This window comes from Toxotes jaculatrix, chromosome 18 (genome assembly GCF_017976425.1).
Source record: "Toxotes jaculatrix isolate fToxJac2 chromosome 18, fToxJac2.pri, whole genome shotgun sequence".
Taxonomy (NCBI): domain Eukaryota; kingdom Metazoa; phylum Chordata; class Actinopteri; family Toxotidae; genus Toxotes; species Toxotes jaculatrix.
The window spans coordinates 4,261,669-4,277,463 of record NC_054411.1 but is presented as its reverse complement, the minus strand read 5'-3'; the positions used below and the strand labels follow the sequence as shown (position 1 = coordinate 4,277,463).

At 42.5% G+C, this 15,795-nt stretch overlaps 1 protein-coding gene across 1 annotated transcript; it reads right to left on the bottom strand.

The window, feature by feature from the left end:
* Positions 1-491: 491 nt before the first annotated feature.
* On the bottom strand, positions 492-4,788 carry tmem98 (transmembrane protein 98). The gene is made up of 7 exons (XM_041062563.1): positions 4,672-4,788; positions 2,430-2,667; positions 1,954-2,085; positions 1,814-1,847; positions 1,598-1,713; positions 1,447-1,506; positions 492-1,206 (listed from the first exon to the last, which is right to left on the bottom strand). Exons 2-7 carry the CDS (start codon positions 2,558-2,560, stop codon positions 1,005-1,007), a joined length of 675 nt encoding a protein of 224 aa, XP_040918497.1. The 5' UTR covers positions 2,561-2,667; positions 4,672-4,788; the 3' UTR covers positions 492-1,004.
* Between the last annotated feature and the right edge of the window lie 11,007 nt (positions 4,789-15,795).

Genomic DNA, 15,795 nt, shown 5'->3' with positions numbered 1-15,795 from the left:
TTATCAATCACCAAACTTATTATAATATATCCTTAAGGGAACACATTTTGTGCAAGTCAGTCTAAAACCAGTATTATTTCATGGCAATCCACATTGCAGCTGGCGTTAGACAAAAAGTCAAGGGATCCCCAAAGTCATTAGGATTCATCCTCTGAGAACCACAAACGTCCGTCCAAATTTTTCTGCCAGTCTGTCCAGAAGATGTTCTATTCTGGACCAAACACAACCACAACACAGCAATGGGACAATAGTGCATTACTCAACCAGAAAAAAATTGACTCTGCTGATGCTGACGTGGCTAAAACTGCTGCTGCTGGTCTCTGCGAAGCTGCAAAGAAAACCCGCAGACAGGTGATTTCTAACAGCGTAAGAGCATCTGAGGGATGTTTTTTGAACGTCCACAGGTCACGCTGACAACACAGATTGTATATGAGTCAGGTTAGTCTTCCATTGGTCCACTGAGTTGGGGCTCACTGGCTAACTGGGTGTTATTTTCCTCAGAATGGATTAGCTGACTAAGCCTCCATGTGACTGTGCAGTGCTGGAGAGATTGGATTTAGGCGCACCGCTGGGTGATGGCGCACTCAAGAAAAAAATTTCCAAAGGCCTTTCACTTACAGGCAGCTTGCTTCTTAAAAGACCACCTCTAAAAACCATCTGCTGCCGGGTTACATGCAAAAAAAATAAAAAAAACCCCAAAACAAAAACAAAACATCTATATGTGAATGTGTAACATCTACTTTACAGCAATTACTATGCAGCCGTAGTGGATGCAAGGTACTCTCCAGCACTATTGTTGCAAATATGATTAAAAAAATGATCCAAGCATCCATCAGCACAGCCTGTTTACTGGTCAGAAGTCCTGATCAATTTGGACTGGACGATGAGTTTGGAAAGCACTGCCTGGCAGAATATGTGCCTGTTAAGAATTCAGAAAAGAGGCAGCCCGACAAATTTTCATGCTCGTCTGCTGCTGTTTGCTTGAGTCAGTGTCTGTGGTTGCTCTAAATGGCCTGCTCTCTCTGTGCATCAGCTCCAGGTATGCTTCGTTCCGGTTCAGAGGCCAGCGCTGCCTCACGCAAAACCACCATGTGATCTTCAGCTGCGTGGAGCGACTGGTCGATCCAGTCCATACTGCCAGACATGTGACAGGCGTTGCGGGTGACCAGAACCAGGTGGCTGACTGAAAGGAGCAGAGCAGTGGCCCTGAGGAGGAGGAATTGGACAAATAGGTTTGATTTAACTAGCTTCTTTTTTGGGGGGGGGGGGGCTGCTGGGTGAAAAGCACTTTTCACAAAGAGATTTTTTTTTTTTCCCCAAAAATTAAGCAAAGACAGGCATAGAATGGGTCTGTTGGTTTGAGGAGGCACGGAAGTCGCACAGCATAAGATTATAAAAAAAAGCCCCTTTAAATGGTGGAAAAACAGATAATAAGATAGTAATTACCTGGCGTCCAGGAGGATTGGATCCAGAGGAGGGTACATGGATCTGACCACGTCGTCCACCCTGTGTGACAGGACAGTGAGGATGGGAGGAGGCAGGTTAGCCGGAGTTGGTGATGTGGTGATGTGATGTTGTGGTGCATTGTCAATGTTACCTCGGGCTGATGCGTTTTGCCACGGTGATAATGTCACTCAGGCTGGCCGGTGCTTTGACCTTTGCCCCTGAGCCCATCGTCATGGCAACCAGCTTCTCAGTCAAAGTGTGGCAGATCTGTACATGGAAGCATTATGTGTTACGTGTATATTTTGATAACAGATTGATTGTTTTAGTCATTTTTTTGTGAGACAGTAAAAAGGATGGATTCCATTACCTTTAGGATGGAGATGCAGTGAGAGACCAGACCACTGTCGAAGAGAGAAACTCCCATAATTAGATTGGATTTATGGTACTGAGGAAACACAACAGCAGCACTGAAAGAAGCAACATCAGCTTCTAAATCGTCAAACTTACGAGGCGTCTTCTATCCAGTCCTCGTTCTCCAGGATAGCCTCGATGTGAGGGTTTGTGATGACCACATCGTCCAGCTCCAGCTCTGATGGTTCGCTCTGAGTCTCCATGGCTCCGATCAGATCAACTGTGGGTCTGTGAAACACAACAGGGGAAGGAAAGCTGAGAGAAGACGCCTGGTGTCCAATCTGTAGCTAAAACTTATATGGTTATCTACTGATGGTGAAAAACAGTTTTACAATGAGACTTTTTTTTGATTCCTTGAGTTGAATTTAAGAACAAATGCACAGTTCTCAAAAACAAATGTCTGTGAACACATGGTGTTAAATCCAAAGTCTCTCCCACACCCAGTCCCGTGCATACTCCTACACTTGGGCTTTGGCACACTCACAGGAAGTTGTACAAACACCAACCTAGTGAAAATAAGGACGTTTAACCCTTATAATCCTTAACATAAGGCTATGTGTTGATTTACTGACTTGGAGTCGAAATGGTGCAGCAGGTCATGAGGGTGGCAGTAGCGGTGCCTGCAAACCACCACCAGGGCAATGAAGGAGGCCAGGAAAATGGTGGCCAACACCCCAATGGCCACGATCACCACCGTCTCCATGGCAACTCTGGCTGCCACAGCGGCTGCAGGCAGCGACTCGTCGAGAGGTAAAGGAGTCCAATCAGGGTCAGCTGATTGTCCGAGATGGATTATGGATGGGCGCTCATCTGTCGAGGGGAGAATAATTGGTGGTTTCAGTCTGATTGGGTGACATCAAACCGGAGGAGACCGACATTATTATCACACTTGAAGATACTTCTGCAAGACATTTCCCTGATTTCCATTTTTGTTGAAACACAATGCGCCACTGGACCCACTGGAGAGGAGAACACAATCAGCAGCGCTCAGTCGGTCTCTAAATACGGCACACCCGCATTGCACACATGAAACTGATCTTTATCTGAGTACACAAAAAGCTGAAGTGCACTTGGCCTTCGCATATACTTCATAATGAGAACAGATTGAGAGACTTTTTTTGCTAAACTGGGGCAACCAGCAACCAACAACATACACCTATTCTTTAACAAGCAGCGACAAAGTCAACAACTTGAAAAACCCACAATCTCAACCTCAGCAAAGAACACAACTCGAGAACAAAACTCTCATGAACTTTGACCTCTTACCATCTGATGCTTTCAGTCCAGGCCGAAGTATTTTTGGATTATCTGCAGTTTAATTTAGGCGACATGTTCCCGCGTTCGGCTTCTCTCTGAATGCGTAAAGTTTACCTGCCCTCTGCACAGTCTAGTCACTCATTAACTCATCCTGCCCCACCTGACGACTTGTGCGTAAATTCTCGAGAGGGCAGCTGTCACTGGAAACCAAAACAGCCCTCTGTGGAGAGTATAACTGATTTGTAATTAAGCCTGACATTTTTAAAGCGGGGATACGGTTTTGTGTGCTGTTAAACGCACCAATGACCACAGGGAAGCTGAACTTTCAACATTACAACATTGTAAACCTGCATTTTTGCCTGGATGATTATGTGAGATTCGGCCATGGAATGCTGTAATTCTTTAATCAGATTAATTTGTGCTACACTCGCCGTATCATACAGGGATTTCTCCTGTCTTTTTTCATGCCTGAGAGCTTTTCGGACTCTTTTTTTCCCCTTTCACAGGCCAGTGGTTTCTTAAAGCTTAAAAACCCACTGTTAAAAGGAAAAGCATGTACAGGTAAACAGCGTGATCTGAAGTGTTCGAGAGTGCAGAAAAACTCCACGGGGCTGCTCATCACTTTTCATCACTCAGAGTATCTCCCACATCACTTCAGTGCGTCTGTTCAACGCCACCTGTCACGATTAAGAGAGACACCACCGATTTCTAAAAAGACATTCCTCAGTCACTTCTGTTCATTTGCAGTTTTAAAAAAAAAAAGAAAAATTAACATAAGTTGCCTAATCAAGACCCTTTTACTGCAAAGGTAGGACAAACTGGTAGTTTCTCACATGTGCAAAGTAACATTCACTTCAATACTGCACTTAAGTATTTCCATTTTCTGTTACTTTATGTTTCTACTCCATGTTTAGTTACTAATTTCAATGCAGAGTCAGACATTACATTTGCATTTACATTACTTTTTGATACTTTAGGTCAGGCGTGTCCAAGCTGTTCCACAAAGGGCCGGTGTGGCTGCAGGTTTTTGTTCCAACCAAGCAGCAGCACACCAGACTTGACTTATTTAATCAACTGATCTCAGTCTTCAGACAGCTGATTAGTCACACTGTCACTGTAATCACCAAACTAAAAACATCCAAAGGCTCACAGCTTGAAAACTGTATGTGTAACTGCTAATAAAGACAATAATAAGTACAATATATACTAGACATGAAGGACATAAAGCAGAGTCTGGGTCTCGGTTTGAGAACAATGCCACGCAACGAGGCAGAGACAGACCAGTGGTCAAACAAGTAAAAAACAAATTTAGTTTTTCAACATAGTCAAGTTATTTTTGCCAAGATGACAGATTAATAAGAACCACACCCAGTCCTGAGTTCACACTTTAGAGTAAAGATTTCACACTTCGGTGAATTTCACTAATACACTAACAAACAATCATCAAGTTGAAAATATGAATTCTACTTAAACCTAATAAAGATAAAGAATCATGAATAAAGAATAAAGTTATGTTTTAAACCAAGAAAACTCCTGGCCTGGTTTCCGGTTACTTACCTAAACATTTTGTCCTTTTAGTTGGATTCCTTTTAGGAGACAAAATACTTTTCCCTCGGCCGCCCGGAGCGCGGAGACGGCACCGACATCTCCAAACCTGAGGCGACGCGAACGCGCACAGAAGCAGCCCGTCAGCTACGTGAACGGCGGAGCTGGAGCTGTCGGTGAGTGACCGATGGGAAAACTTTCCTTAAACTTCACCAGCGCGCCCGCGTCCTGCACCTTTTTTTTTCGGGGGGTTAGACTCGGGCACGCGTTTCTCGACGCTTTGCGGGACGGAGGTGAAGCTGAGACACGTCTAACACTTGGTGGCGTACGGAACCAATGGATGGTGAGTTCTACATGTCAGTGTCTCGGGGCCAGTTTCCTCATCACTGTGCTGTATAACACTGTTTAGCTGCAGAAGTTATGGTCAATTACACATTTGACAGTCAAATATCACCATGAATAATATGCACTGTTTTAGGCATCAGATTATAACTAATTGTGAATATTGAGCTCGTTCTTGACCTTTGGAAACAGCTCAGGGCTTTTTTTTAGTATCTGTTACAGAGCTGTGGATCATTTCGTGTGATCCTCAACAGCAGATGGAGTTTGCTTAGTTGCCATGAAATTGTTCAAATGATCAAATTTCCAATTTTCTGAGCGCTCTAAGGATTTCTTGTCGGCTTAATGTTCCCTGTTGATCTTGGAGGCAGCGGCTGAAAAATCGGTCTCAACTTCAGGGTCCATTTAGTAGCTGTCCTGGAGCTCGGTCATCAATTGATGAAAATCCTGTGATATTTTTGAAAGCTCCAGAACCACCCCTAATCAGACCTTGAGGTGAGATTGTTTTGTCAGTTGCTGTGAATATTCCTCTAAGAAATATGTTCAGGCCAATGTGAAGCATTGCTTCTACATTTCTCTGCCTTTGCAGGGGTTTCAGTCCATGGATAGATGAAGTGCTCAAGGCTGCTTCCCTTCACAAACATCATGAAAAATTGACAGAACACAACTTTTCAGAGGTATCCACACTTTTCACCCTGCATACATCACTGTCTGTTAACTCATTTAACCCTAAACCACATCAGAGTGTAAAGGTGCAGCACCCTCTTTGTTGTCATAGTTAATCCATCTCTTTTACACCACTGTCTGATGCCTTTTCTTTTACATTAACAGCCTGTATCCACTTTTCCCTGCGTGTTCCACTTTGCTTGGGCGGATCCACACCACCAGCAGAGATAATTACCCCCTCCTCAACTGAATCCAGAATCCATTCTAAAAAGCAGGATACCTCACCAGGCAGCAATCCTGTCAATCACAGGGATGCATCATTAGGTGTGTCCGCGCTGCACTCCAGCACAGGCGTATGTCTTTGAAGTTTCTCTCAGCACAAGAATGGATCCCAGACTTCCAAGAGAAGCCTTGGCAAAAAAAAGAAAAAAGAAAAGAAAAGAAAAGAAAAGAAAAGCATTCACCAAGCATGTGGCTGATTGGTGAGTATATTTATTTTACAGCATCAGTCTGGATGGAGAACAGAAATATAGAATCACTGAAATACCTTTCCATCTTAAAATCATGACCACCATGATAAATAATTTCTTTTTTTTGTTGCTCACACATACACAGACATTCACCCTTTCATCCACCTTGCCTGAGGGTAGTTACTTATCTTTCCTCTCATGTAGCTGGAGTACTCCAACATGTGTATCTTAAAGGAAACTTCAGAGTCCCCCGCTCACCCGTACAGCTCTTATTGTTCATCACTGGCCAGCAAGCTTTACAGTGGTGCCAGTTAACAAGCAGGCGAGTGTTCTCCAATAGCTGTATTGAACAGCAACAGAGCTAATCAGCTGGTAACAGTCGATTCCCCTGGAGAGCAAACCTGCTAAGCTGTAATTGAACTATTAAGTGTCTCTGACGCTGCAGAGGTGGCTGTCAGGAGTCCAGGAGCTATATGTCTTGACTTCATCCAGAGTAAACTGAGTTAACAGAAAAATAACAGTTTATTCATTGCAAACTGGATTAACCGCCTTAACATTCAGCGATTCTTCTTCAGAATGAAAGCTTGTTTTTCTTTCCGAGGTTGGAGAAGGCGTAGAAAACTGTGGCCTGAATCAGCCCACACCCGGGTCATGAAAGCTTTTTGGTTCACAAAGATTTTTCCACTGAGAAAAATCCTCTGACACATAGAAACTGATGCGTTTTACATTTCTGGCAGCAGCAATTATTCCGAGCAGCAACTGTAAGAACATGATAATTAGCATGAATGAGCAGCGAAAACAGATGGATGAAAATTCAGGAGAGAAACATCCCAGCACATACAAAGCACAGAAGCTTTCATTAAAACAAGGACAAAAGTATATCTGGTGATACTGTCAACAGAAAGATGGTTAAATAAGTAAATCAGTGGAAAAAATAAAGGATAAAACGTGGTTGGGGCTTTTGTCTAATCTTAGTACAATCCTCAGGAATTTTAATTGTCAGAAATATTAACATAAACTTTAATAAATCAATGTAAAGCAGAATTTTGCAATTACTCTGGCTTTTTGTGAATTGAAGCTTTGTATGCGGTCTTAAGTTGAGCTTGAACAAGTAGCAGGTTGAAACAAACAGTTTGAAGAAATCAACCTGGGTTTTCTAAACTTATGATTGTGAAAAATTGTGATTTTTTTCCCACTATTTTCTTACATTTTATAGACGAAACAATTAGTCAAGGAATTGATCTGCAGATTGATCTATAATGAAAATATTTTGTAGTTGGAGCCCTAGTTGTAAGCATTAAATTTCAGTATAATTTTTTAAAGTGCACTACCAAGTTTCACCACAGAGTGGCGGTAACGTGTAAGATCCTAGAAACGTTTATGTTCAAATGAAGAAGAAGCTGTGTTTCCCTCCGGCTAAGAATGAAGGAGAGTTTTCCCGAAGTCTCTTCCTCAGTCTTTGATGTTGGGCAGTGCAGGTTTACAGAAGCAGCCGTCTCTCTGCCATTAGTGTGTTGGCAGGTTTATCTACTGTCAATAATCAGAGCCAGTGGATTGAAAGGTAATGGCGGTGCTGGTGGTGGTGCTGGCGGTGCTGGTGGTGGTGCTGGCGGTGCTGCTGGTGGTGCTGGCGGTGCTGCTGGTGGTGCTGGCGGTGCTGGGGAGTCTTTCTTTAACAGATGGCTGAGGGTGGCCTTTGAGAAGCTGTGGAACTGGAGCAGCACTCTGCAGATTTATCTGTTGCTGGCTGTCTCTTAATCACAAACGGTGGGAAACATTCTTCACTGTCAGTGCCTGACAACAGTCTTTGTGTTTGATGCCTGCTGCTGACAGAGTGGCACACCATACAGATATATTCCCCAGCCTGCCTGGCAGGTGTGGTCGTTTAAGCGGAAAATCAATCAACTCTGGCAATTTCTTGCTGTTATTTCACATTATTTTTGATAACTAGGGTTCTGATTGAATTTGATGCCTTCATAAATAGCTATATATTAAAGCAGCATTTTCAGGCTTCAGATGTAATTTCCTCGCTGTTTTACTTTTTTTGTTTTTACTTCCCCTCATATTTCCCTTCATGAGTGAAAGCTTTACTTCATCAGAGCGGAGACAGGAAAATGAAAATATGCTTGCATGAAAGAGAAATTGTTGCAAAGTCATCCAGCAATAAATTAGAAAATATTACTGACCAGTCTGCAGGGAGAATAGTTTTTTTTTTTTTTTTTTTTTTTTTTTAAAAAGCCATATACCCCCTGCTATATTCCCTGTGCCCGTCTTATGTGTTTTGCGGGGGTGGTGATGCTTCCCAGATTTAAAAAAAGATGTTTTGTTTTCTCTGTTTTTATCAGCACTGTGAAGCTGGAGGCAAACCATGACAACACCATCTGTATCAGAAATGCAGGAGAAGCTCAGAGACAGCTCAGACATGTTGGTGAAGAGGCTTTACTCCAAAAATGTTGTCCAAGGAAAAGGTAAGATAAAAGTACCAACCCTGATAAAAATAAAAAGCGTAGTTTAAATATTCTCCTTATAGTTTGAGCTCTGAGAGAGGTTCGTTTGTGGCGTGTAACATGAGTAACATGCATCGAGCATACCAAGCATCCACTGTTCTCTGTGTGTTTTACATGTGCAGTTTTACACCTTGTGGTTTGTCATACATGGATCTTGATCTGCTGCTTAACGCTTGAATGAACACACATGGTTAGAAACATCAGCGCCAGCGAGGCAGTCGCAGATGGTTGTGTTGTTATTAATCAATTTCCTAATAACCCATTAACCCGAGATTCGAGTGCAGTATGAGACGAGTGGTGTGTGGTGTGGGCTGTTGGCGGTACGAGACTGCAGCAGTGCTAAAGTTGGCCAGCTTTTACATGTCCACCTACGCTGCCAGCACAAAGAGGGCAGAGTTCGGTTGTAGCTGAGAGTTGCTGTGACAAAGTCAAGCTCAGTGCCCTGCAGTGGTCTGTTGATCTCAGTTGGAGGCTCTGTCCTAACCTCCGTTAATGGTCCTGAGTTCTGCGTTTTGCTGAATTATGTTTCCTTTTCAAGGTGGTGTCATGTTTTCAAGTTAGTGACTTAAACCTGCAGTGACAGATTGTTTTTGGCCATTTGGGCGCAGTGGAAACAAGTTGTGAAGGCAACATTTCATCACTTTTTAAGTTCACATGGCAAACTTGGACACCTCCAGCAGTTACGTAGCAACATTAGCTTTAATTTGGAGTTGTGAAATGGTAGCCAAAGGGCCACCAGGAGACTTGATGATCTTATTGTGTTCACAGGGGATTTTACGGGTTTTGATAGAAAATGAATGAGAGACAGCTGTTCTGCCTAACTCAACATATTTTGTCTGGGTGTACCTGAGACTGTTTTGGCACTAGATGAATACAAATGAGAGCAACGGAGGCAAAGAGGGTGTTTTAGTAAAGGAATAAGACGGGGAAGAAGACATCTGTTGCAATCTGCAGATATCCCTTGACAGAACAATGCATTATGAAGCTTTATCTGGGTACAGAAGATACTGTAGAAAGTCTTTGTTGCCACACGCACAGTATATCTGATGGCCGTGGTTGAATAGGCCTCTTATGTGGAGAACATGAATGGATTTAGTGGACTGTTCATTGTAAGCTTTCCTGCATGTGGCAACAACACAGCAAGCAGAACTGTTTTGTGCGACAATGTCTGTAAGAACCTTTGAGCTCATGACGTAAACTGTGACTGTGTAGGACTCAGTCACTGGCATATTTCATAATTGGATGTGTCTGAGCAGATCAACCATTGAATACGCTTTATGACACCCTCTACGCATACAGAATATTTCCACTTTCAAGTGCCACTTATGATACATTTTGCTTTTAATGACCCTGTTTCATAAGACCTGTACTGCTCATAAGGTTCTCTGGCCTTTCAACTTTTTAAAAAGCCAATTTTCTCTGAAGAGCGACTTAAAAATCTCTTGACTTTCAGAATGGATCTCACAAAAAAGTAAAAAAAAAAAACAAAAAAAAAGCAAAACTAAGAGAGCTTCTCTGAATGTTCCCGGCTTTTACCCCAGGGATCTACAATCCCTGCGGCTCCAAAGGCTTACATGGGTTCCGATTTTATAAGCAGCTGAGCTGGAATTGCGGGAAGCTCTCTGCAACTGAAAACGATACAATGGCGCTGGGTGGGGTGGGCTCAGATAAAGGGTGGGGGACTCAGTGAAGTATAGGACATAGAAATGTCCTTGAGAATCAAAGAATCCAGCAGGCGTTTAGCCAGACGGCTCTGCTTCTTTATTTTGCTCGTCCTAGTCTCTTCGGTGCCGCTGAAATCCCTTTCCTGGCAGAGAAACAGAGGAAAACAGCAAACATTTTTCTTTTGTTGCTTTTGCTGCAGATTACAGGACGGTGTAGGCCAGTGCAGCATTCGAGAATCTGTGCAAGCACTTGTGTATTGTGTGTTGTACATTTAGCAATGCAGTTGCTCTCAGCTGATAATATTTGATCAGTGTTTGTTGATCAAATCAAGTATGCACAAGTATTTAGAGTGAAAGTCCTCGAGTGATATTTTTTATACACCCTTAATCTTTCTGCACAGTTTGAAATTTTTCATTGTTTTTCTAATTTCAGCACCAAATGCAGGGGGCTTATGAGTGCTAAATGCTAGACTGAAGCGAAGTGTCCCCAGTGAAGCTGTAAAGCTGATTACACATTTTAAGAAGCATAAATTAATTTAAGCACCTGTGTGATTACAGTGCGTCAGTGCCCCTCAACGGTGAAACATTTCCTTAAAGCTGTATTACCTGAGTAAATTAACAAGCTGAGATATTATCACCTCATAGTTGTCATGCTGATCATGTTTATAAACCCTTACCTATTTAGCAGCATTCATGTGGAGTTCTGACATAAATATCTGTCTCTTTAGCTGATGAATGCTGCTGTGTTTACCTGCTTGTCACTAACTCAGTCTGCTTTTTGGTGCTGAGCAGTTAGTGTGCAGTGAGCAACCTGCTGTGGCTGAAAATTACACTGTGAGAGCAGTGACAGTGAACCGAAAGAGTAAAGTTGTAGCCGCACAGCTGAACAATAATCTGAACCTATCACTGTAAAGCTCTGTAAAGATTAGGAGAGCTGCGGATTCAGCTTCTAATCCTCTGTAGGTTCACCGCTCCGAGTGGCCGCTTTCACACCGTCACGTTATTTTGACATTTTCATTTGATGCCTTGCCATAAGAATGTAGATTATTGCCACTTTAAGGTCATTTTCGGTATCATAAATCTGTGTTCAGCACTTATGTGCTAACATTGCTTCCTCTTTTCCTATTTGGTTGCAACACATAAACACATAAATCCAGTTTTTATTTTTTTAAAAAGCAAGTCATTCCTTCCTTATAGTTATAGTCATGGAGTATTTAAATTGCTGTTAAAATCCGGCACGTTATCTTTCTTTTTACTTGAATAGCAAATTGAATAAAAACTCGTAATTTCTCACGCTGTTAGTTGATGATGTGCGTCAATAAAGTTGTCCCTTTGTGGTCGACCTGTGCTTTCCTACGCACGCACACACACACACACACACACACACACACACACACACACACACACACACACACACACACACACACACACACACACACACACAGGCTTTATCCTCAGTTCACCGCAGTGACTTGACGTAACTGGCAGAAAATTCACTGCACGTTTGTTCAGCTTGCGTACCACATACCACATCGTTTCCTTGTCAGAGGAGGTTTCTTTTAATTAGCACTTGATCATAGACTCTGCGGGGACTCTCACTGACGCTTCTCTTCAGCAGTATCGCTGTTCACTGTTTCTTTGAGCCGGAGGCGAAACTGTCAAGATTTGGTTTTTAACGTTGTAGGTTAGACCAACTGACCACAGCCATGGAATATCCTACATGTTTCTATTAATGTTTTTTTTAAAAATTATTATTAAAGGCAGAGAGACTATAGAGTGAAGTCACCCTGAAAATGAACTTTTGTTCAGCCGCTGGCTGTTTTGAGCCATCCATGTGCTCCACCCCTGTGCTTTGTTCCTTCTGACGTCACATGAGCATGCTGGCTTGCAGGCAGAAGTGATTTATTTATTTATTTGTGTTAACAGATATGACATCCTTCTGCTGTTTTCCCCAATTAGCAAATTGTGTTTTATAAATCCTTGGAACATTTTGTGTGTTTCAGCTCCTGCAGAAGTTTGTTTTTGCCTTCTGCAGCTTACCTGGAAACTGACACAGATGACAAATTAATACCCTCCGCTTCCATCTGTGTGCTTTCCTCCCGTTTGCAGGAGGCATTTCTCTTCGCATTCTAACTGTATCTGGCCGTCCACTTATCATTCCTGATGATATTACCCCTATTTTGTATTCCTCACAACATTTCCAGTTTAATTAAATTGAATCAAATTTGATTTAAGGGATTACTCCCCTCTCGATTTCTTATCACTGCACCGAAGACCTGAGAAATTGCTTCCTCCTTAGATTCAGCTCCAAATCTTTAAGCAATTTCTTGCTTCCCAAAAGCCATAGGAAGAGTGAGAAGATGTGAGAAAGCCGACACTTACTTATCTTTTATCGCAGGTAAATTGATGGACCCGCTGCTGCTGAGAAACTGTTCACGCAGAAGGGTGGAGAGGATTGCCCTCTCACACAGATGTGTGAATTAACACGAGCAGAGTTAACCTGAGCCTGGAGTCTCAGTAATACAGTTATTTCCAAAGGGCAGAGAGGAGAGTAATAGAGTAGACTAAAGTTTCGTCAAAGGTCAAGGTCAAGACGTGATGGTGTGCGATTAAGTTAACAGTTTTCACTTATGATCATGCAGCTGAAATATCATAGTTTAATGTGCAGTTACGGACTGTGGAAGTTGAGGCTGATGACATTTCTGATTTTGAAATTCAGCTGAATGTTTTATTTTACTAATTTATGTTTGCAGATATTAAGAAGAAGCTATTAAAATCGGGGGAGATATTAAACAGTTTTTGCTTTTGTGATTGAAATGATCTTGCCTCTGTATTGCCTCAGATGATGGCCTACTCCTCACACATAGCATCCGTAGAATTTATTGCCGGAAATGGGATTTACTGTTCAGATAAGGTTGTGTTTATTATCTTTCGTGACTGCACTGATTTCGCTGTTGTTGACTGGGGACAGGCCCATTAACAGGTTTATTATTCATCCTACGTTTTGTGCCACACTCCTCCTTTGTAGTTTATCCCTGGAGAGAATGGGAGGTGCGATGTTAATTGTACATTGCCACACACAAATACCTTAGGCTGCAGGGCAAAGACTGGAAGAGAAACATTAAGGTTGGCGATGTACGCTGCATAGTTACTATTCCTGAAAGATGTTTTTGCATAAAATGGAATTTGGGGAGCTGTGTTTCATCCTACTGCTGTTTATTTTGATGTTAAGAAGAGAAAGATGTTAAAGACCGAGGAGTTTCACAGGTGTCTAGACCAGTTAACATTACAGCTGTCTGTATTTTAGAGTTTTTCTTTTTTTTTTGAATATTTAAATGTTGACTTTCATACCCCACCACAAGAAGGGACTATTCATTTAAACGAGGCGGGCTAAGGTTGGATAATATAGATGTCCATTCTATTGATCACATCTGCACACATGTTTTGGAAATGAGCAAAGATACAAACGATTTGGAGACGTGGAGCCATCACCTCTTCAGTGTATTAGGGCAGATAAAGTGGACAGTGCAAGGAACAACCACAGCGCTAAATTTATTGGATCTTATGTCAACCTGGTTGTGTGTTCTTGTTTTAAATATTTCTAAAGTTGTAACTCCTTCTGTTTCAAAAACAGTTCAAAAACTAAGAAGAAAATATCGAAGTTCATTTTCAACTTAACATTACCCAACATTCAACATTTATGCAGGTAAGGTAGTTAGAGACGCTGCTGACATTTTAGGATGTCCTATGTCATAAATGAATAAAATAAGTTGACATTTGTATTTTTTTTTTATTTGTTTTGACCAGAATTCCTTCTTTTCCATCTAAATATGCTGAGAAAATAGTTTCTGTGGCTCTGCCCCTTGAGATTTACCTCAAAGTAAATCTAATTTCTGCTCCAAGAGTGGTCATCTCTCTCTGTAAATGTTTGTATATCCAAAACTACAGTCGACCATCTGTCAAGTGAGAAAAGAAACTGCTGAAAATGTGTCTATGTATGTGTCCTGGTGGCTCATTTGGCACCAGGGACCCAAATTGGCCTGGAGCCTTTGTCGCATGGCAACTTCCCTCTCTCCTCCCTACTGTCCTTTCCTACCATCAATAGCCAGATAAAGCCAAATATGTGTGTGAGCGTGTGTGTGTTTCCTTGTCCATGTGTCCTTCCTGGAATAGTCCAGTTAAACTGTTGTGTAATGGCACTGGTGGACGTCTCCAGTCAGCTGCGTTTCTGATGAGCATTAATGTCCAAAATGACCTCAGTGTTTTGTAAAATTATTCAAATCAATGATTGTCCGTGACTGCTGCAGTGATGCTCTGATTAACAGGCTGTCAGACATCCTAATCAACCATGTCGGGTCAGTCAGTCCTGGGTGGACGACATGCTTCCATCATAAACGCTCCCTGATCACTTTCATCAGATTCTAATTCTGCACAGACCAGCCTTCGTTATTTTGCTCTGCTCTCGGTCGGCTGCCCGGGTTTCGTCCGAAACAAACCACGAAGCTCGGTCGTAGCGAGAGGCTGCTTGACAAGACGCCCGGTTGGGAGCTATAGTGTGTACCAAGACCTCGCTCTGCAGCGCTGATGAAATCCACTCTGTGGTCTATTGATCTGGCCTGCTGTTTGATTGATGCTGTCTTTAAAAATTCATTAGTTTGAGGCATGGGGGAGCTGCAGGGCGGCAGGCGCTCCTGTAGGGCACATTTGTCTATGTTTACAGAACCAGGAACGTTCAGTCAGCAGCAAGAAAAGAGGCCTGACAGGGCCACCCAGTGAGTCACACTGTCACTCTGTACCGCACACTCACCCACAAGGTGAGAAACGAAACTAATATTACTGCACGTTCTTATGCACCTACATTTCTATCTGTGGTTATTATTGATTGCTTGGTGTGAAGCGCCTCATCCTTTCCTGTGTGCTTATTGCCGGCTGCCTCTGTGCAGGCTGACACAATGCCTCTTGTTCTGCAGCAGCAGCAGCAGCAGCAGCAGCAGCAGCAGCACAAATCCTTCATCCTAACAGATGTAAAATACATACACTTCATTTAGAGGCTGTGGTTGTTCAATTATCTCCCCGAGTCCCGTGTCATAAATCAGCTGTAGGGGGATTTTATGGGATGTTATTAATAATGTATCGTGGCCCAAATGTCACTGTTTATATTTAACATTTTTATACATTCAAATAATCCCAGGCCCTGGTTAAAAGGGTGAAAATCATCAGCAGTGCCGACCATGCACCGTGAAAGGCAGCATTTCATCTTTTTATCTCCATCTTTTTTTATCTTAGCTTTGTTACGGCCAAACTTTTCTAATTTGCTCTGGGATGCGACGAACACTCTCTCAGGCTCCAGAGCAGAAGCCCTTTCTTCAGCCTGCCTCTTTCCAAATGTGTTTATAAGGAGCCAAGAAGCAACATTTGGAAACGGTGGTGTGTGCAGCCACAACATTTTCCTCACTTTGTACTCTTGGTACCCTGTTTGAATTAATGTGG